The 21,814-nt window shown below is 32.7% G+C and overlaps 2 protein-coding genes across 12 annotated transcripts in view; one reads left to right on the top strand and one right to left on the bottom strand.

Annotated features, from left to right (window-relative positions):
• LOC107439260 (coiled-coil domain-containing protein 92) overlaps positions 1-21,814 on the top strand; it is an 879,443-nt gene that overhangs the window by 382,648 nt on the left and 474,981 nt on the right. The gene's annotated exons all lie outside the window — the stretch shown is intronic.
• LOC107445416 (Glucose transporter 1) overlaps positions 1-21,814 on the bottom strand; it is a 306,620-nt gene that overhangs the window by 1,009 nt on the left and 283,797 nt on the right. For 6 of the 7 annotated variants that reach the window (XM_043050490.2, XM_043050485.2, XM_043050487.2 and 3 more), the window contains 6 exons: positions 19,161-19,249; positions 17,088-17,186; positions 12,261-12,473; positions 9,118-9,193; positions 4,503-4,630; positions 3,494-3,734 (listed from right to left, as the gene is read on the bottom strand). In XM_043050490.2, the coding sequence (XP_042906424.2) occupies positions 3,494-3,734; positions 4,503-4,630; positions 9,118-9,193; positions 12,261-12,473; positions 17,088-17,186; positions 19,161-19,249 (846 nt within the window). Of the gene's footprint in view, positions 1-1,560; positions 3,735-4,502; positions 4,631-9,117; positions 9,194-12,260; positions 12,474-17,087; positions 17,187-19,160; positions 19,250-21,814 lie in introns of those variants that run through there. The other variant, XM_071181950.1, reaches the window with a different exon arrangement.

Raw genomic sequence — 21,814 nt, 5'->3', positions numbered from 1 at the left:
GTAAAGAATATATAACTGAAGAGACGATCCGGCATTCATAGCGGAAAAATAGCTTTTTTTACAAGAACATCATTTGAAGAAAACTCTAAAGTGTATCTAAACCAGACTATCTTCTCTTATTGGCCAACCGATGAAAATTAAGCCATATATTTAGATACATTCTTTCTGCTTCATAAAATAGACATAACTCAACACGAATGTTTGAAAAAAATAGACATAGCTCAGGAATGGGAAAAAACATAGCATTTGTTTCCGTATTTTAAACTGGTACTTTGACAATTGTATTTTAACACTTTATGAGAGGCCGTGGGAAGTACGATTCCCACCAGGTTCATTGATTGTTAAGCGTTGATGGGAATCTATTCCTCCTCCTATGATTTATCTTGTTCATCTGCTGTTAACTTCAGAAAATATTGGACGAAAATGCTAATGAAAGGCTTTGTTTACATAAATGTTGGTATCAGTAAAGGTTAGCGTAGGATTAAGAAGAGGGAATAACACTGGGGAGTAATTTCGTCTTATGCGTTCTTTCATTTGATTATCTTTCATTTCTCATTCTAAAAATCTTAAACACATAATTTATAAATTCGGTTATTTATAAGCAGTTGTAGTTGTTGCAGTTGTAGTTAATTTACGTCGCACTAGAGCTGCACGTTGGGTTATTGGCGACGGTCTGGGAAACACCCCTGAGGATGATCCGAAGACATGCCATCACAATTTTGATCCTCTGCAGAAGGGATGGCACCCCCGATTCGGTAGCCCGACGACTGCACGCGAAATCGAGCACTTTACGGTAGAACAGTTTAACGAGGACCCATACCGCACACCCTCGGTCCCTACGCAGGCTGATTCAAGTGGTCACCCACCCGCGCACTGACCGTAGCCAGTGATGCTTGACTTCGGTGATCTGCTGGGAACGATCAGTCCAATGCGGGACGTTATTTATAAGCAAGCTAATTCAAGCTTATGGTAATTTTTTTTACAGAAGAAAAAATTTTGTCCTCCCACAATATATAAACTTAAAATAACAATTTAATTTTAAGTAATAGGTTACGTGAATTTCTTTTCATGAGTCAATCTTAAGGCTACGGTGGATTCTCAAAATCAATTTTTAAAACTATTAACCGATTTTAATGCAATTTCGAAATCTCAATGGGTGAGGAATCCTATCTCGTTATTTGGATTTTAATCTACCATTTTTATTTATTATTATTTTTTTAAGGTTTGAAATCCTTAGATGGTTTCTTTTTCGTGATGTGAATTTTCATCGAGGTTTTTTTTCAAGGTTTATAAAGGTTTTTTTTTGTGATTTGGATTTTTGTCAAGGTTTATTTTCGAGGTTTGAAATTCTGTCAAGAATCATTTTTGAGAAATGTTCTTTTTTGAGGCTTATAGTGTTGCGAAAGTTTCAGGTGCTTTTGATTTTAGAATAAGATATTTTTCATGATCAGAATTTTGTCAATGATCATCAAATATAATATTAGCTACGTAACACCCTCCTTAAAATGATTTTGGCACTACAGGAATGATAAAAATGTTAAAAAGGAAACAAAACCAAAATAAAATATAAAAATATACATTTATTCACATCCTTAAATAATTAATGATAAAAAATGAAAATCATACAAAATGCACACTTAAATAACAAAATGTCAGATAACTATCAAAATATTAAAAACAATATAAAAAATATCCGTGTAGAAAACTTTGTATAATTGATTTTCACACATTCGATAGATTTGTTTTAAAAAAGAAATGTATGCTTTTTTCGATAGTAAAATCAAAATTTTAGATCAATTTCCTTCACAATAAATTAACTCTATAAATAATGAAAGGTGCATCAAGATATGTTTAAGGCAATTTGTGCCAAAAAATAGATGAAAATTATATGTGTAAAATTAAGTAATTATATAAATAAAAGAAAAATATTTATTAAAACTTCTACATGAAAACGCGAACTGCGAACATCAATTAACTCTAAAGCTTGTTAAACACAAAAATAGTTCCTCAGATCGCTTCAAAGCTGTTAAAAATGTCTTCTAACTCAGAAATAAAAATTTAGTTCAAGAATATTTAATTTTTTATTAGCTTCAAAGGTAACTATTAGTTATTTAGCACTCTTCAAGCTTTTGTAATAATTTTAGTTTTACTGACATGACACTACGGTTTTAGGGTTGTTTTGATCTTAGCTAACTTTAATCAAGTGATTGACTTTGTTTTAAACCCAGTTTTAGACACGATATACCCGAAAAGTAACTCTCGCGACAAAAAGACAAATCCCCTAAAAGCTTGTTAAATTTTAAGAAAAATTCCTTTGAAAAATAATTATTTCACTTTAACATCTTAATAAATTCAATATTTTTACTTAAACAACTTTTTAATTATTTCAATCCTGCATTACTTCCATAATTTCTTAATTACTTCAATGCATATTACTTTAACAACTTCTTAACTACTTCAATACTGTATTACTTCAAAAATTTCTTAATTACTTCAACAATATTCTAATTGCTTCAATACTACTGTCGAATATTAAAAAATGTATGTATGTAAGTTTGTATGATGGAAAATTTAACATTGACGTAAGGAAAAAAAAAGAAACATAAAAACGTAATCTGAAATGTTATTGTAAAAAAAAGGTTTACTTTTATTAAACAGTATGAATGACTAATACAAAACTATTATTTTGGTTCAGAGCAATAATCTTAATTTTTGTCAATTTTTTTTTATAATAGCAGTTTTTCGGAAAAATCACGAAGTTAGTTTATTGTGAACCAATTCTTTTCTGTTTAATACATAATTATTTTCGTCTTTATTTTAAAATAAAATTTTTATTGTTGTATTTTAACTTTTAGTAAACTATTATACATACACATTTAATAGTAGTTATTCTTATGTTTCATGACTCTACTTTTTAGAGTCATATTTTAGAATACATTTTTAGAATACTTTTTAGAACACTTTCTTTTCACAACATTTATTTAGCTCTGAACATTTTATCTCCAAAATTCGCTACATAATAAATAAAAATCCTAAAATTAAATGTCTTATCATTTTGACTGAAATCGAATTCAAAATGGAATATTTTTAAAAGAATAAATAAGCGGTAAATAATTTAATACCAAAACTTGACAGTTTAGCTTTTTGATATAAAGGTTTGATAGTAATATAATATAACTGCTTAACGAGGGCCAATTAACGTGATATGCTAAAAAACGATATCTGCAAGAATTTCGATATCAAGGTTCTATAGTGATAATTTTCAAATAGTCATTATTCATGCAGTGCATAGTTTTAATTATAAATATGATCGAAATTTCCACACTATGAATCAAGTTCAACTTATTTCTTAATCAAACAGACAGTAAACATTTTAACACCTATCTTGAAAGGAGAACAAAGGTTGCTAAACAGATATTTGTCATGCGAAAAGCCATTTAGTATAAAAAGGAACATGCAGATGCGTTGTGGGTATTTTAGAACTTTGTCTTACAGGTCTCCAGGTTCTTTTCCTCGCCGACCACCAGGTCGACCTGTGGAGGGGGTTTCCTTGGTGGATGGATCACCGCGGATGAGGTGAGACCGTTGACGTTGACCACCTCCTCCCTCCGGAATAAGGCAGCAATTTCTTCGAACGTCCTGTTCTTGGTCTCTGGTACCTTCTTGTAGGTGAAGGTCCAGAAAATGGCCAGCAGGACAGTGAACGGCAAAAAGGAATAGTTTTCAAACACCCGCTGAAAACACAATAAACAATGGGTTTCATTATACAATGAATTACAATAAATGTATTTTGTATCAATGGAAAATACGACTCTTTGCGAACTACAGACGTCAGTTGGCAATGGGTTTATAAGGCTCATTGCACTAGGCCTAAAAAATGATGTCAGCCGTTTGCAAAGAGTTGGATTAATTAGCCTAAGACACATACTTTAATTCAAGACTATTTAAATTACTTACTTATTTAGATTACTTATTTAGATTATCAGTACCTGATAACTTCGATGCATAATAATTTTGCTTATGATTTTCATGGGTTCGTGCCTGATTTTACGTTAAGTCTTTGTGAAAATATATAGTGATAGAATTGAAATCTTTGTGAAAAAATATAGGCAGTGCTACTTAAGGGAATTAATACTTGACCTGATTTTCTCAAAATAGAATAGAAAGAATAGCTGCTAACGTAAACAAATGCCATGTTTCAACAACCAATCAGGATCGAGATACCCACACTACGTCACTTGCAGGAATCCGATTCCTAAAATAAAACCTAATATCTTCCAATATGAATGGTAAGTTGATTTCATTACTAAATTTTCAGTAATTTTTTTCCGACAATCATTGTGATCCACGGTTTTTTTCGTCTTTCAAAGTGATGCTTTGTTACTATGCAACGTTATATGACCTTCCCAAAAACCCTAAAACTATATGACGTATACAGCAGAGCAGTGTCTATATAACATAACTAGTAATGGTAAAAGATAAATAAGTGTAAATATTCTTACCTGCATCTGAGGAAAGATTAAACCAACTAAGAAATTCGCAAACCAGTTGACGAAAACAGCCACACTCATAGCTGCCGGTCTAGGACCATGAGAAAAGAGCTCGGCCGTGATCATCCACGGGATCGAACCTGAAAACCCCCCAAATACACAATCAATCAAATATACAGTTCGGAAAAAAAATTATAACTTTATGCAAATGAAAAATCAGCAAAAGTATATAACACAAAAATAGACTTAATTGATTTTAATTTTAATTTTTCACTTTGTTTTGGCTAAAATTTTAGAAGAGCTCTAGAATTGCAAGAATATAATTTTGAATGAATCACCTTCGTATAATCTAGTTTTCGATGATTTTAATCCCTGAATAGACTCTTTTGTTCTTAACAAAACTTTTGTTTTTGTATGTTTTAAAAGAGTACTAAAGATAAAAGGGAATTTTTCTCAAATATCATTTTGCACCATTAGACAAAACATAATACTTGACAATAATCGTCCGTACACCAATTTGTGTGCCATAAGTCCCTTAAAGCTTTGAAAGCCTTAAAACTGATAAATAAATGACAATTTACATCATGATCTAAATACATCAAACATTACAAAATAAACCCCTAAATATTTCTTGAGAATTTAAAAAAAAAAAAAGTAAAACTGACAGAGTCTTTTCCATTATTATATTACGGAATAGACACTTTAATAACAGCCCATTATAAATAATTAGTATTCTTGTAGAAAACAAATTAAGGTATACCTATTTTAGAAGTAAATTATTATTTAAAACAGGAAAAACAGTTATAAAATAAATTATTTACAAAGAGGCGAGGCTGAAAGTATTCAAGCGCTATGATCATCTGAGCCGCGATTATTACTCCAAGTTTCAACAGGCAATTAAACAAATTTTGATGCATTTCATCCCACCTTCCTCACTACTTATTTGACCGAGTTCAAAGTATTTTTGTCTTAAATATTAATTTGCGGCCCCTAATATTTCTCATTCTCTTTTTGATGTAGATTTCTATTCTAACAGATTATAAAATAATAATTATAATTTTTCTTTTTTTTTTCATTTACATTATGGTAATAGTTTAATTATGTTCCAGTATACTGTTAGTCTTAGATATTAAATACATAAAAGTTTTAAAAGTAATGTTTAAATCAATTTAGAGAGTCATTTGATTGAATTTATAATTATGCTATCACTTCTATGAATAGCACAATTTTTCTTTAAGTTTTATTTAATTTTGTAGTTAATCAACGAAATAGAGGAATCAATTTGTCAATGTTCATATCCTGAAATGTTCGATTTGGGATGTTAGTTTTGATGATGCGATTAGAATTAAGTGACTTGAATTCGATAAAGAATTCAATCGCATTCTAAAAGAAAACGGCACCACCGAAATATTTGGTGCTGCCATCTGGTGGATTAATCTAGTACCTATGCACAACCTTAGAAACAAGATTTCGAAACTAAATCTAGGTGAATACTGAAGTTAAGTAAAAGCGAATAAAAAGATTTAATTTGTTAATCTTTTAAAATTTCGAAATAATCCACAGAAATTTAAAATTCCCAACTTCTATAAATCATACGAATCAATATAAGCTTTCAAATATTAGAACAGACTAACACTTATTTTTATGACATTTGAATGATAAAGAAATTTGGTTTAAATTTTACACTAAAATTGGATATATCTTAGGCAAGATTAAAAATCTAAATCTTTAACTTCTAGAATTAGCTTCATAAGCTCTGCTAAATATTTCTTATGGAATATGGATTGTGTATATGATGATTGCTGAATTTACATCGAAAAAAGAATAATAATAAAAAATGGCGCATCCCTGGAGTTTTGAAAGTATCATTTTGTGTTGTCCCATCTTTTAAAAACTAATTTACAAAGACTAATATTTAGCTTTTTTAATTTGCCAGAGATAACTCTGGATAATAAATGGATGGCAAATTAAATGTTTTTCGACACATAAGAAAGTTAAAAATTTAATTTTAAAACTCGTGTATTATGTTTTGCATTAGTTCCATGCACGTATTAATGAAATAAAAAAAATATGTTGATTGTTTGAGTTTTACCCCCNTTTTTCCCCCCCCCCCCCCGAAAAATTGGTAAGGGAAGCGGTTAAAAGTCAAAGTTATTTATTTAAAAATGGCAACTAATTACAGAATATCCTGTAAAAAGATAATTATTCTAATTCTAGAATAAGAAAAAAAGAAATGGTATAACATGCCTTCAATGTGGCCATGTCCTTTCACGAAAGAGAGCAAGGAAAGGAAGAAAAAGTTTGAGATTAATAATTACAGAAAAATTCGTATACAAAAAACGAAAAAGAAATGACACATATCAGGAAAAATTGAGAAAATTTAGGGTAAAAACAAGTAGAAGAGGTAACACGTTTGAACAATAGATTTGTTAGCTCTGGTCACCGAAGGCTTGCAGCGCCATCTGTTGTCAACTTTCGTAACTAAATCCCAAAATTTCTTTACGAAATTCATACAGCTTTCGCAAGAAACACGCCGCTTGTTTCGTTCCTCGATCTCTTTTTGTTCACGAGATTTTATATTATTGAAATCAGTCCATCCTACATTGGACACAAAATGAAATTCGAAAATAAAACTGTACGATTAAGAATGAAGGGAAATACCGCTAAGCAAAAATGAAAATAATTGTACGCTTAAAAGCCGACGTTAACCCTTTACTTTCGGCGCCTAGCATGATAAAGCCCACCATTCTAGTTCAGCCGTAAACAAATGTTTTCAGCGTTTTAAGTTTTACTCGTCACTACCTGTATGATAAAAAAACGGAATTCTTTATCTCATAACTTTGTCCGTTTTTCTTTAACTCGACTGCAAATTTTGATCTCTGATAAATAGGCTATAAGATTATGCAATTAACTAATTTATTTTTGAAGCAACAGGTTTTAACAGCCCCTTACGTCCGTATTCACCAACACGGATTACCTCCGGGTAATCTATGGGTAAGAGTAAAATCACGAGTTTAGTGCGAAACGTTATTCTCCAGCCGAAATTTCGCCAAACTCGCAGATTTCATCGACAGTTCTGACTCTCCGGGTAACCTATTGACGAGGAGCTTGTAAACAAAAAAGATGGAGAATTCTATCGCTGCGTTTGAGCTTGAAGATCTTGAATTTCTTGAAACTGTTGAAAGAAGGGTCCTCTCCAACTGTCCCAACTATCAGAAATAATGACCTAAGAAGAGTTAGATGAAATAGACTTTTTTGAAAGATATCGTTTCTTAAAACCTCTCCACTTAAATTAGCGATACTCACGCTAATTTGTTTATGCACGATGCACGTGTTTATATTATATACAAAGTCACATGGTTTTACCTTGCCCAATCAAAGGCCTCGTTATATTTCCTGCAAGTGTTAAACTCGAGTTGTGAAATCCTCTGTTGAAAACGGTTGGAGAATAAAAAGCGAGGGTTAATCCGAGAGTAACTCTGAACCGTGGAGATTCCGATCCCCGAGTTACTCTTGAATTTAACTCGGCGTGGTGAATACGGGTGTTAATGGTTCTTCTTTTAATCTTTTGAAATGTGATCCTTAAGTTTTAAATCACTTGCCCTTAGTCCAAGTGACAGTTGAAGAACCATATGAGTAAAACTTCTTCCGTGATTTAAAAAAAAGAACTACAATGCAGAGAATGGTAGGCAATTAACATGTTGGGAACTCAGGGTAGTGCGAGAAATGTGAATTTCTGATTCAATTTATTAAATGGCGCATTAAATATCAATGATAACCGATTATATTTAATAATAGATTCACGGGTATAACGAATGTTGAGAGGTGTTCAGGCACTTGATCGGTATTTCCGACAATATTATACTCCTAATAAATAGAGCGGGCGTTGTATATATTCCTAATAAATAGAATAGTAGAACCATTCTCCACACGCCCCCTTCCATTACCATGGTTTCGGCAAATCTGGCTATTTTCCCCACGGCGTTTCAGTGAGATGTTGAATGTATTGGAGTGAGGGAAAAAGCAAGATTTGTTGAAACCATGACAACAGAAGGGGGATGGAGTATAAGAAGAGGATGGAGAAATCGCGTTACCTTGAAACATATATTTTATTTACAAAGATCATGTGGTCATTAATAATCATAGCAACGCCGCTATTAATAAACGTCGGTTCATTCTTATTGATATTTGGAATAACAGGAATATTAATCGCCAACGGTGATGCACTGTTTCCCGGTCTTTCTAATACTGATGTTTTTTTTTTAAGTTACGGGTATTTTCTCGATATTTTCACACTGAGTCCCTCTTTGGGTCAAGGGCTAGATTCAAATGTTTTATGGGTACTAATTTCAATATTGCCAGAAAAATTAAAATTTACCTCTTAAAGAGAGAATTATAAAGCCATTATTATAAAAGGGGAAATAAACTTTTAAACCTTTTTCTTTAATCAGCATATTCATGAAAGCGTTGTTTATAATTTTAAGCAGATATACATTACCGGTCAAAAGTTTGCGAAAATNATTCAGCATATTCATGTAAGCGATGTTTATAATATTAGGCAGGTATATTTCATTCGATTTTTGGGAGATAATATAATGTAAATAAAAATCAATTAGAATTGACTTACCTGGTCCAATAGCAAAGAAAACAACGAAAGATAATGTGCTGACAACGCTCAGATACGTCACCCAAGAGTAAAGCAACTGGAGAAGAGATAAATTGATTAGTAAATAATGGATTAGTAAATTAAGATTGATTAGTAAATAACGGAAAATATGAACTTTTAAANCAGTTCCATGTGTGTGACTCTGGAGACTTGTGGACGTGCGTTATCATGGAGCAGAACCACATCCTCCGACAGCAGCCCCGGTCTTTTGTTCTTGATGGACCTGCGTAGGCGTCAGAGTGTCTCACAGTACACATTGGAGTTAATGGTTTTTCTGTGCTCGAGTAAATCGGATAACACCTCGCTGCTCCTCCATCATCGAATTTTGCAACGCGAGCTCCATCCAGTCCTCATACGGACTGCCGCATCATTTGGACGCCGCTTTTGATAAGAGCTTCAGCTCTCTCCTGCGCATGCGGGCACCCGTGCACGTTCCGATCCCAGTCAGAGACTCCAATCGCATCCCGAGATGTCTCCNATTAGTAAATTAAGATTGATTAGTAAATAATGGATTAGTAAATTAAGATTGATTAGTAAATAATGGATTAGTAAATTAAGATCGATTAGTAAATAACAGAAAATATGAATTTTTAAAATTATGTTCAAATAATTCATATAGAACTAAATAGGAATGAAGTGCTATTTTCTGAAACCAAACGGAAAACGTAGGGCAAACAAGTCACGAGAAGTTTTCTCAGTAGTGGTGGAAGTTAATTACGAAAGTGATGCACCTTGCTTTCTTTTTTTTTTTTTTTCAGGCACAAAAAGACTTTTTTCTTTAGCTGGAAATACGCAATTCTAAACTGAACGAAAAACGCAAACGAAAAACACGAAACACATTCGCTATTTTAGATTGCCATTTTTGTCAAAGAAACTGAAAACGTTCGGCATGGGTTTGAAAGTCACGAGAAGTATTTTCGGTAGCGTTAGAAGTTAATTACGAAAGTGATGTGCCTTGCATTTCTTTCTTTTTTTTTTTCAGGAGCCCAAATAGAAACTTTTTTCTTTGGCTGGAAAAACGCAATTCTAAACGAAACGGAAAAACAAAAAAAAATACACTTCTTTTCTATTTTTTTATGAGTGTAATTTTGTTTATTTCGGGAAACACAGTCTAAATATAGATTGTCTATGAATTGTGCTTGCAGCATTTAAAAAAGAATTATAAATTGTGCTCCCCTCTTCCATTTATAAGGAAGTAGTAATTCCAGCCCTCTAGCTGCTCAGAAAGAGGACGAAATTTTAATTAGCAACACGCCGGTTGTTGCGATCAGGGAACCCTTTAAACTAATGCTACTATTCATCCCAATATCCAATTACAACTTAAGCACCATAGCTTGTTGGAAAGTGGTCAAATATCGATTGACGATCATTTCCTATTCACGGAGATAGAGTGATAAATTTTGCTTGTACTGAACAGGTACTTGTAGAATTAAAACTTGCACCGTCATCCATCCAATAGGCGATAAGTTCGATATGTAGTGTTTAGAAAACCTTCCGTTTTTTTATTTTATTTTCGCAAAGAATAGAACTCTAGCAGATTTAATTATTTTAGCTAGTTGAAATTTCAACTGAAGTAATGGCTACGTGTCTATAATGTCAGCAAACTACTACCATTACTATTATTCAACGTCCATTCAATAGTATATGAAACATGCCTACTCGATTCAATCTTGGGGAAAGTTTTGATAGATGAAGGTTGACATTGTCGATATTAAATTTTCTCACATTGGTGACCTGGACGTGATGTGAACTCTGCAACACCGAAAGTAACGCCCACTTCGATGGATGGGTCACATCGAACAGTTGAATTCCTATTTGTGACTGCATCCTTCTCGTGCAGTTGCTACCTAGTCTCATCTACACACAGCAGGATCCGGCACACACTCTACTTCGAATAACAATATTGAAGGGACAACACAAAGAACCGAGAACTAAATACAGATCTCACAACAAGCGCTCAAAACTATGAATTTAATACAGCTCTCACCACAAGCGCTTGAAATCCGGTAAACTTAACACAGCTCTCCAGGTCTATCCCAAATAAGGCAACTAGTGGTATCCGTCCATCGAATTCTATCCCTAATAAAATCCTGGTGGGGGAGTACCGTGGCGTAACTACCACTAAGATTATTCAATAGTATATAAGACATGCTGGCACGATTCAATCTTGGGTTACCTTTCATTAGATAAAGGTTTACATTGCATATAATACATTTCCAGACAGGTCGAAATCTTGATTCATGACGAATTCCGTTTGGCTATAAAATACGCTTGTGGCATTCCGAAAAATATTGAAACTTATATTGCCATCTAGTCGGAAATATAAGTTTCAATCTTTAGAATTTGTGTATTTTATAGTTATAAAGTAGTAAGAAGTTTGATGGAGGAGAAATTCAATTCGGTGATGAAATCGCAATAAATTCTACTTAATTGTGTCTGAAAGAAGAATTAAAACTAGCATTTGAAATCAATATCGGGGATCCAGCTAGCTTTCATGGAGGACTTTCTGATGAAATCAACCCTCATTTGCGTTACATGGAAGGGAAAACAATGAAAATCTCTCACATTCAGCCCTGTGGCAAGGGGAATTTCACCCATTATCCGTCTTCCTCAGAGGATATTTTACGTCATCACAGTGGTCAGTGCGCAGCATAATTCGTATCAATCAGTTACCCATGGAATTCGAACCTGGATCACCTCATTCGAAGACGAACGCTCTATTTCCTGAGCCACCGCAGTTCTTACGTAATACGCTATTACGCTTCTTGTTCAAAAAGAGCAGAAATGTTAGAATTCTGAATAGCTTTTTCGTTATCTCAACCCTGTTTTGCTCTAAATAGATAATGAACTAGATACGGAGTACCGTCTGTCTAGCTAAAGAGCTTCTCTCGCCGGCTGTCTAGAGTACTATCGGTGACTTCGGTGCCAAGCGTAAGCAGTTTCCAGAAAAGGGTGTGGGATAAACATTTAGAACAGGTTTTGACTCGAGTTGATAAGAGTATTATCAAAAGCTTCCTACTTTGAAATGCCCTTTCTCTTGTTTCCATAGCAACAGACACGTGACAGGACAGAGTATCAAAACAGAAGGGAAAAAAACTATTTACCTTAACAAGCAAAGATATGGTGACAAATATGCTGCAGATGAACATGCCCCCTAGGCCGTAGAGGTGGAGGGTCCTTCTTCCCGCCCTGTCCATGAGGGGAATGGAGACCAGGGTCATCACAACCATGATCACACCCACGCCCATGGTGGCATAATGGGAGACAGACTCTGTCAGCCCCGAAGATATGAACAGACTCGTCGAGTAGTAAAATACCTGGAACACAAAAGCTATTACTCTAATTGTATGAATACAATATGCATACATTTGTACTTGTTTACTTCACAAAACTTAGCTTTTTCGACAAGTAATAGAAATACACTTATACTCTCGATACCTCAAAGTTGAAGAGACGCAAAGAAAAATTTCGAGGTAGCGAGTTTCCAAGATAACAAGTTCAGAACGAAATATATTCTAAAAAGTAGAAAAATAAATTCAAAAAAATATTACTCTAAAAAGTAGAGTCACGAAACGTTAGAATAACTACTATTAAATATGTATGTCATGATAGTTGACTATAAGTCTAAACGCAATAATAATTTCATTTTTAAAAGTAAGACAAAATTACTGATGCATTAAATAGTAAAAAAAAAAAATGGTTTACAATAAACTTACAGCGTGATTTTTCTGAAAACATTCATTTTCTATTTCGAAAAAATTCAACATAACAATATTTTGAGAAGAAACCCTTCGGCATAGGAATTCAAATTAACATTAGGTGAATATATGGGGAAAAAATGTTCTGTTGACATAACAAGGTTTTCGAGATATCGAAGTTCGAAATATAGAGAGTATACTGTACAAGTAAAATATATGTACTCTCAATTCGTTAATTAACAAAATTAGAATTTTTACTATCATTACAAGAAACGAAGGTACAAGTAAAATATGTATGTATAAAAGTAACGAAAATATAAGTATATGCATTTTTATTCTGTTACTTAGGAAAATTAGTAAGCCTACGGTTATTACAAGTAAGAAGAGTAAAAGTAATGAAATATAATTGTACTTCACTACTTTTCAAAATTAGTTCTTTTACTGACATTACAAGAAAACTTTGTTTTTCGTAAGTACTAAAAATCAATAATCTAGGGTTTCCTTGTTTTGATATTACTTTCTTACCTTTCAATATTAACACTTTTCCTAGCACTTCGTTATTTCTAAAAATTATTATTTTTTCTCCTCTTTCATATTGTTTCTAAAGAAAATTATTTCTACTTGTACTTCTTTACTTTTAGAAGTTAGTATTTTCATACGTATGTCCGTTATTTTTAAGAAAATTAGAGCTTGTACTTTCATTACTTTAAATGCATCGGCACTTTTTTATTTTTCATTATCACCATTATATGTACTTCCTTATTTTTAGAAATGAGTCCTTGGAATTCATTACTTCGATAAACTTAAACGAGCATTTTAAATTATAGCCATTTTTATTTTAAACTGCATAAACTTTTCTTTCGATAACTATCTAAAAAAATGACTCAAGTTATTTCTTAACTAAAAGGAAAATGGGTTAAAAAGGAAAAAATAACTAAAATATTGAAAAAAAAAGAAGAGAAGAGATGGTGTCATGAAAAAATAAACCAATTACCAATGAAAGCTGTTCCAGAATAATTTGGTATGTATAGAAAACAAATAATCATGCACCAACTACGCAAATTATTTATTTTTATCATAATTAATAACAGATTCATTACGGGACGTAATTTCATTTCAAGAACAGAAACTATTACATTTAATGAAATTGTTCTTTAATTAATCAAGACGATGGGATGCGTTTAAGAAAACAGAATAAGTTTTTTCAACTTTTTAAACTAAGACGAAAAGAAATTCGTTTCGAAAATGAGCAAAAAAAAGAATTAATCACGTACAGGTTGGCTCCTTTTTTTTTATCGCCAAAGAACAAATAAGAAAAATTTTCCTAGAGGGCCCAGTAATTAAAAACTGCGTAATTAAAAAGCTGTTTGAGTTTACCGTGGGACAAAGAGGTAAAAAGGAGGAAAAAAACAAGAGCGAATTGGCTAATTTGAATAACAATAGCCAATTTTCTTAATCCAGATAATTGAAAATTCCCCGCGTTCAAACTTTCGAAGGAACGTTTTAAGAGAACGATTTAAGCGGCTAAGTAATTAAAAGATCTGTTCTACAATCTTCAAATAAACGCTGAAAACAAATCTTTACGAACTTTAATTTCTTATTATTCCAGTTTTTCTTTTTCATTAGTTAAAGGGTCCGCCTTAGTCAATATTGAAATAAAGTTTTTAGAATCTTTTACGTAGATTTCAAGAAACAAAAATTTAGTTCCGAACATTCTTCCGGGCATATTTTGAAAATATTTAAATCTGAACTTCTTTTCCAATTTTTTTTTCTCTATATAAAACAGCTATTTTATAAGAATTCTTAGATATTAACTTAATAAAAAATACAGAGTATTCTATTTAAGATTATCTTATTCAAATCTAGTTAAATATCAAATGGAAGGTTTAGAAAAACGAAACACAGGCTTCAAAATATGCAAATACAGTATACTACCAATATCTCAAAGTTGGAGGGATGCTAAAAATTTTTCTCGATATAGCGAGGTTTCGAGATAAAAAGTTAACAAAATAGGTTCTAAAAAGTAGAAATATATAGTCTAAAATATTGCTCTAAAAATAGATGACACATGAGAATAACTGCTAATAAATATGGAAGTAATTGTATTTGACGATAAGTCTAAATAAAACAATGATAATTTTATTTCTGAAAGTGAGATGAAAATAATGATGCATTCAATAGAAAATAATAGTGATTTTTTGGGTAAAAAAACATTTTCTATTTCTAAAAAAATTCGACAAAACAAGGTTTTGCGAAGAAACTCTTCGACATAAGAATTCAAATTAACATTGGGTGGATATGTAATGGGAAAAATATTTTTGTTGACCTAACAAGGTTTTCGAGAGTATACTGCATTTATCACTTCACTGGTCATAATGAAGGAAAAATCACAAAATTCACCATCATTCAAAAAGTTACGCATAGAATTCAATGAAACTGGCTCATAGTGCTCATCATAGTGCACGTAATAATGTATAAACTAACGTAAAGCATACAAACTAGACAGTGAAACAAACCAGAAAAATATATAGGGGAGAGTTAGATAAAACGGGATCGTCGGACAAAACGGGATACGTCGCCTAGGCACCAAACTATTACAGCTATCTAGTGGATCACTATTTGATAGAAAGTTGTAGATCTCAGAACTTTTTTACTCTATTTTTTTGCCATTTTCTACATTTACGTGCGTTGTTTTTTACATTGTACTGCCTACATGTATGGGATAAAATTCCGGTGAGCATTAAATTTAATTAACCATTTATTTACCAATATTTTTATGTGCAGTCTATTTAATTTTCTTTTCACATTTAGGCAGCAGCCATGTTTGTTTCAATAAGTGTCGGAGACGGACAAAACGGGACACTAGTGAGTTGGATAAAACGGGATAGAGTTTTTTATGTCCCGTTTTATCCACCTATTTATTTGTTGGATTATTACATTTTAAAATAGCCATATATTAATGTAGGCCTAGGCTTTTTAAACAACTTATTTATATTAGCTATATATATTTTTGAAAAATTTAGTCTTTTTATATAGTAATGCAAAATTTGTTTATTAACGTTCATTATTAAGCATTTAATTTTCGACTCTAGGATTTCACATCTTTCTTTAGAACTAATTGTAATGTATTTCTCTGATGAAGACTTGAGCTTTTTTATATATAAACTTCTTAATTTTCTGGATTGCTCAATTCAATCTACATTCAATTCTAAAATGAATTCTTCTCTTTGTAACTGAAGAATTTAAATGCTTGATTATTAAAGAGTCTTTCAGGGATGTTACGACATCAATGGAGTGAATTAGAAATAAAAGTGAATTAGAAATGGAAGAAAAGGAAAGGATTATTAAACTACAAAAAAAGAACCAAGAGAATTGAAGAAAAGGCTGCTAAGAAATCTCTATTAAGAGCACAAGGCACATCTCGACAACGAAAAATGTGAAAATAAGCCTTCATGTTTGAAAACTCATAGTCTTTAAAAACAAATGTAGCATCATATTTTTTTGTGTACTTACTTATAAAACAACAATCTATATAAAAGTGTTAGAACAGTAAAATCCCATGAATATAATTTATAGAAATTTTGCTTTGCAGTTCTCTGTCAGTTAATTATGCTTTTCACTTAGTTTTATGCAAAAAATTAAACATTGTAAACCCTATCCCGTTTTATCCAACCCAGGTATGCTAAAACGGGATATGTAAGAGTTTGGAAATTAATTTTTTTTTCTATTTCACAGTCATTAAAATTAGTTTAAAATATGTTTTTTGTGTGCTTCAATAAATGTTGTAGCTACAAAAAAAATAATGTATGGTTTTCCTTAACAGATATTCCGTAGTAAATAAAAACAATAATGGTATCCCGTTTTATCCAACTCTCCCCTACTAGGTCTAGTTAAGCGCCACTACCCGGTACACATTTTCCCGGTATGCCGTCCACGGATGTTTCTCCTAATCTATCCCCAGCAGATATTAAAAATATCAACGAATAAATTAATGCTAAATCGGATATAACAAATATTTCGGACATTCACCAATGTGATTGTTGACATTCACCGGCAAAAGTCGACATGATTTCTCTTGATTTCTTTTATTCACAGTAACATACATTTTGCAATATATAAACGGAATCTAGATTGTTTTAAAAAGATACAGCTTATTCATGCATACAGTAAGGCAATATCTTGAATAAAGAAAAAAATGTTTAAAGAATGCCTTTCATTAAGGTGCATACTCACAGCGTTGATTCCAGTGAGCTGTTGTGAAAGTTGCATCACAACTCCTATAAGCAACGGAAGCTGTAGATTCTTGTTGCGAATGACTTGACACACTGTCATCTGAAATAGTTTAATTATTAGTTATTTATTGAAACATTTACAGTGTGTTGCATACAGTGCATTCATAGCTGTATACGTTGTAGGCTACTCGGAAAATCCGACCCTCTGCAAACCTTTGCTGTCATTTTACAATGGGTTTGGTTAATTGAAAAATCTTAATCTTTGCAAACCGTTGTGGTATTTTTGTATTGAATTAGGCTAATTGGAGAATCCAAATCTTTGCAAGTTATTGCCATAATTTCACAGTGGGGTAAAGTAATAGGAAAACTCAATTTTCTTTCAAACTTTTGCTGCCATTTTACGATGGACTAGGCTAATCGTAAATTCCAAATTGTTGCAAACTGTTGCCTACTTTTTTTAATGAGCTAGATTAATTGAGAAAGTATGCAAAAATTGCTAGAAACCTTTTCAAGAAGTTTTTAAATTGTAAATAGATTCAAGATTCTGCTCAACAATTGCTGCTACTAAATTGGAGATGCAACAGACAAATATTTGGTACTTAGCCCATACTGCTTAACACAAAATATTCATTTCTAATGAATAATTGAAACAAAATCACTCACTTTTTTAATAATTTCAATTGACATACTATTTCAAATAACGCATCTTAGTAATGTATCACTTTTAATGTGTTACGCATTAAGTTAACTTAAACAATTCTCAAATGTATAAATTGATCCATTATTTATTTACAAGAAAAAATATGATTTAATATTAATAAGAATGTGCACACGATGTTTGTAAAAGTAGAAATATTTTCTTAGAATACTACATTTGGAATTTAAACTTAGGGCAACTTAGTTTGTCTTGAACTGTCTTTATNGTAGTTAAATTATTTTGTGAAGGGTCCGTTTTTATGAAAAGATATTTTGTGAAAGGTCCATTAACGGACCCAAATTTCTTCTAAACAGACCCCTGATTATATTAACTTAATTCTCTTAAATCATTTGATTCTTTGCATTATATATTTTTCAAGTGATTGATTCCATCAACTAATGTGTTGAATATAGTAACATGATTTTTAAGATTGCAAAAAATGAATAAATAAAATGATGCTCATTTAAGCGTGCAGAAACGTTGCTGACGCTTCGGTCAAGATATTAGTTTCTGTTCGAGTGATTATTTGATAATGTTCAGATTATCTAGACAGTTTGTAGATCACCTAGGTAATTAAAAAAAAGGTGACATTTTCTGTACATCAAAGGATCAACATTCATCATTATGCACTTCAAACAATGCATACACTTTAACGGATTACCATTATCTATTAGTTTGCAGATTACCTAGGTGATTTGAGAAATGAAACATTTATTTTGCATTTTAATTGATCATCACTCATCAATTCCTTTAGGGTTGGTGGGTGGGCAAAACTCTGCTTGATAATCTGTCGTGAAACTGATTTTTGTTTTTAAGAGGTAACATATACTCCTTGATTTAATAATTTTGAATGTAATTATTAACTAACAAATATTGATAATTAATAATAAGGAATGGATGTTGCGATAAATTCTCAAACAAAATTAACTTCAGTGATTAGTAATCACCTGTAACTATTGATAACCAGTCATAAAAAGGTGATACATTTTGGTTGCAGTGGCCACGGAACGATAAAAAAAATATTTCATTTTTTTCCGATGAGTCTGTTTATGTTGGAAAGTGATCGTAATTCCTATCGGTAAGAAAATTTATTTTGTGATAAATTCTGTTTGTAGCTGTCAGGAAATGATTGAAACTTATAGTGTCATCCAGCACGGAGCTGAAATTTAAGCTAACTAAGCAGAAAGTAGCTAAAAACTAAGTAGCGACAAAATGACGACGAATTCCATTTTTGTTAGCGAGGAAGTTGAACTAATAGTGAAGTCTAGCATCGAATTAATGTCGGCCTTTAAACACTCTCTCTCCTTCTAGACATGAAAGCAGACATGAAAGCGAGTCAATAAAGAGAGGCAAAAAAAAGAAAAAATGATGACTCACTTGAGCTTCTTGTTCTTGAGCTCGTTCCTCGGCTCTCATCTCTTCTAGATCGTCATCTACCTGTACTGTACAACGGAGTCTCTCCAACGCTGCAATAGATCAACATGACTCATAGGGTTAAAACTGAAATTTAGGGTCAGCTATTTAAATCCAGCGAATAAAACTAACGATTTAACGCACTATTTTAAATGACTTTATTTTAAAAGAAAATTCACAGATCTAAACCGTTAATCGATTCAGCTTTGCACCCAAGAAATCGAACTAAAAGTGTTCCCTCTTCCATAAGAAGATGCTAATGTTTTTTGAATACCGGCTATTTTACTGACCACAACCATAGCCGAGACAAAGAATGAAGAAAAGAGATAATCACAAGAAATAATTTACTCAGAAAGTGTAGACAGTAGGCAGACCTGAAAATACAGGGGAGCAGTCGCCGTCTGGAAAATGGGATCCCATTAGATAAGTTCAGAGAGTGACCATAGATTTACCAAAGAATGTAGAAAGGAGAACAAGTCCAACTTTTCGAATACGTAACTAAAGCGGGGAACTGGTAGGTGTGGTACGCTATACTTGAAAACAACTTACAGAGCGAGCAATATACTCAGAATTAGCAGAGCGTCATTTGAACTAAAATCTAGCTCACGCTCATAAGAAGCAAAGTGACAGGGTACGTTACCCGTGAACCGGTTGTTGAACAACTCTACATTCATAGAGCCGCGATGGCGCAGGGGATAGAGCCTTCCAATGAGGTGAACCGTGGCTCGATCCCGGTGATGGCTGGTCGATACGAATTTCGCAACCGGCTAGCACCGACCACAGTGCTGACTTAAAATATCCTCAGCGGTAGACGGATCATGGGTTAAAGTCTCCTTACCGTCAGGCTAACCGTGAGAAGTTCTCGTGATCTTCCTCTCCACGTAACGCAATGGCGGGTTAGCTCTATCAAAAAGTCCTTTACGAAGGCAAATTTCTCCCAATACTCGATCTAAGAGTTCCCTTGTCTTCTGGATTGAGTTCAAAATGACAAGGCTACGGAATTGAATATTAGTAGTCGTAAGCCCATAAAATTGGGTCGGCTGTTCAACGACGGTTATAAACTCTACATTCATGCTTGGGTACGCTGCCTACCACCATTTCATTCTATCTTTTCAATTCCAAATATGTTGGCAGATTTAATCAACATGGATGACATAAATGTGTTAGAAATATCTTAATTGATAATGCATTACTAAGCGTATCTAATAATAAATAGCGTAAAAATGCAGAGGAAGTTAACCATAAACAAACCCCAGTAGTGGTTAAGGGGAGAGGAGGGTGCAAACCTGTTTCAAGAACCTCTGCTGTTGTGCCCTTAAATGGTTTTTTCTTCATACACGGAGACCTCATCTAACATTGGAGGACTGATTTACATTATGCCTATGGAAGCTAGACTTCTTCCCCTATGTGTATTCTTTGCTTATAGGGCGACTGTTCATTATAATCGGAAACCTGCAACCCCATCAAGTGGCTCACTTTATTCTTTCTTTCTATGTCAACATGTGTTAGCAGATATGGTTAACATAGATGATACAAATGTGTTCTCAAAGAAATATCGCAATAGTACAGTATTGTTTATCAATAGTGGCAGAACGAACCAACTATTTTCTTCTTCACCTCAACATCTGTATCGGTTAGGAGGAGGGGAGGGTGCAAACATGTTTCAAGAACTTCTGCTATTGTTAATATTGTTTTTCCTTAAATGTTATTTTTTCATTTATAGGTATTGTTTATACATATACCTAAATTCAGTTTTTTCTTCCTTTGTACACTTAGGGGATTGGTTTACATTTTGCCAATATAAGCTAGACTTCTTCTCCTGTATATATTCTTCGGCCAAGGTCCGGTTTAAAGAGGACATATTACTGGGGGGGGGAGAAATTTTTCATAGCAGATTCTGCTTCCCCTATATATTAGTGAATTAAAATTTAAATTAAAGAAATAATTGAGTTGAGATAAGTAAATTGCGAAGTTTCAGACACTGAAAACATGTTTTAAAAATATCAGAATGCAAAAAACTTATTACTGGATTACTTCCCCCTTGCGTCATCCTCAGTCATCCTGTCTTAACTTGTTTGCATTTTGAAAACGTTTTCTTCAGCATTCATTATTTACTCTGGGTTAACCTGAACTCACTATTTTTTTCTTCCTACGCGTTACATTAGTAATAGAGGTTAAACAGAAATTGCCATGAAGATTTTCTCTCGTAATGTAGCGCCCTCTAAATGCTTTCGGTTTAGTTTGCGTACACAGAATCTCTAATTATATCGATTTTGCACAAAAGACCGGGCATACTCTATGCGCAACGTTACGCCGGTTAAATAAAAAACAGCAATTTAAAGCGATGCGAAGATAAGAGATAAAAACTTGCAAATGGCAGGTGCGTGGTTTTAAATTTTTTCAGCATGAAAAAGGAGTTCGGAAAATACGCAAATGGTCAAGTATCTCAACGCTCTCGATCAAAAACTCATATCTCTAAAATATTTCCAAAATATACCAACATTCATAGATGCGAGTTCAATTATCCAGCTGTATTGTGGTGGAACGAGACCCACAAATAACTATAAAGAAATACTGTGAGCAACAACTTAAAGTCATTAACGCTTTGAAATATTTAT

Source organism: Parasteatoda tepidariorum, chromosome 6 (genome assembly GCF_043381705.1).
Source record: "Parasteatoda tepidariorum isolate YZ-2023 chromosome 6, CAS_Ptep_4.0, whole genome shotgun sequence".
Lineage (NCBI taxonomy): Eukaryota > Metazoa > Arthropoda > Arachnida > Araneae > Theridiidae > Parasteatoda > Parasteatoda tepidariorum.
Note: the sequence above shows the minus strand (reverse complement) of the source record. Positions and strands in the feature narration are given on the sequence as shown.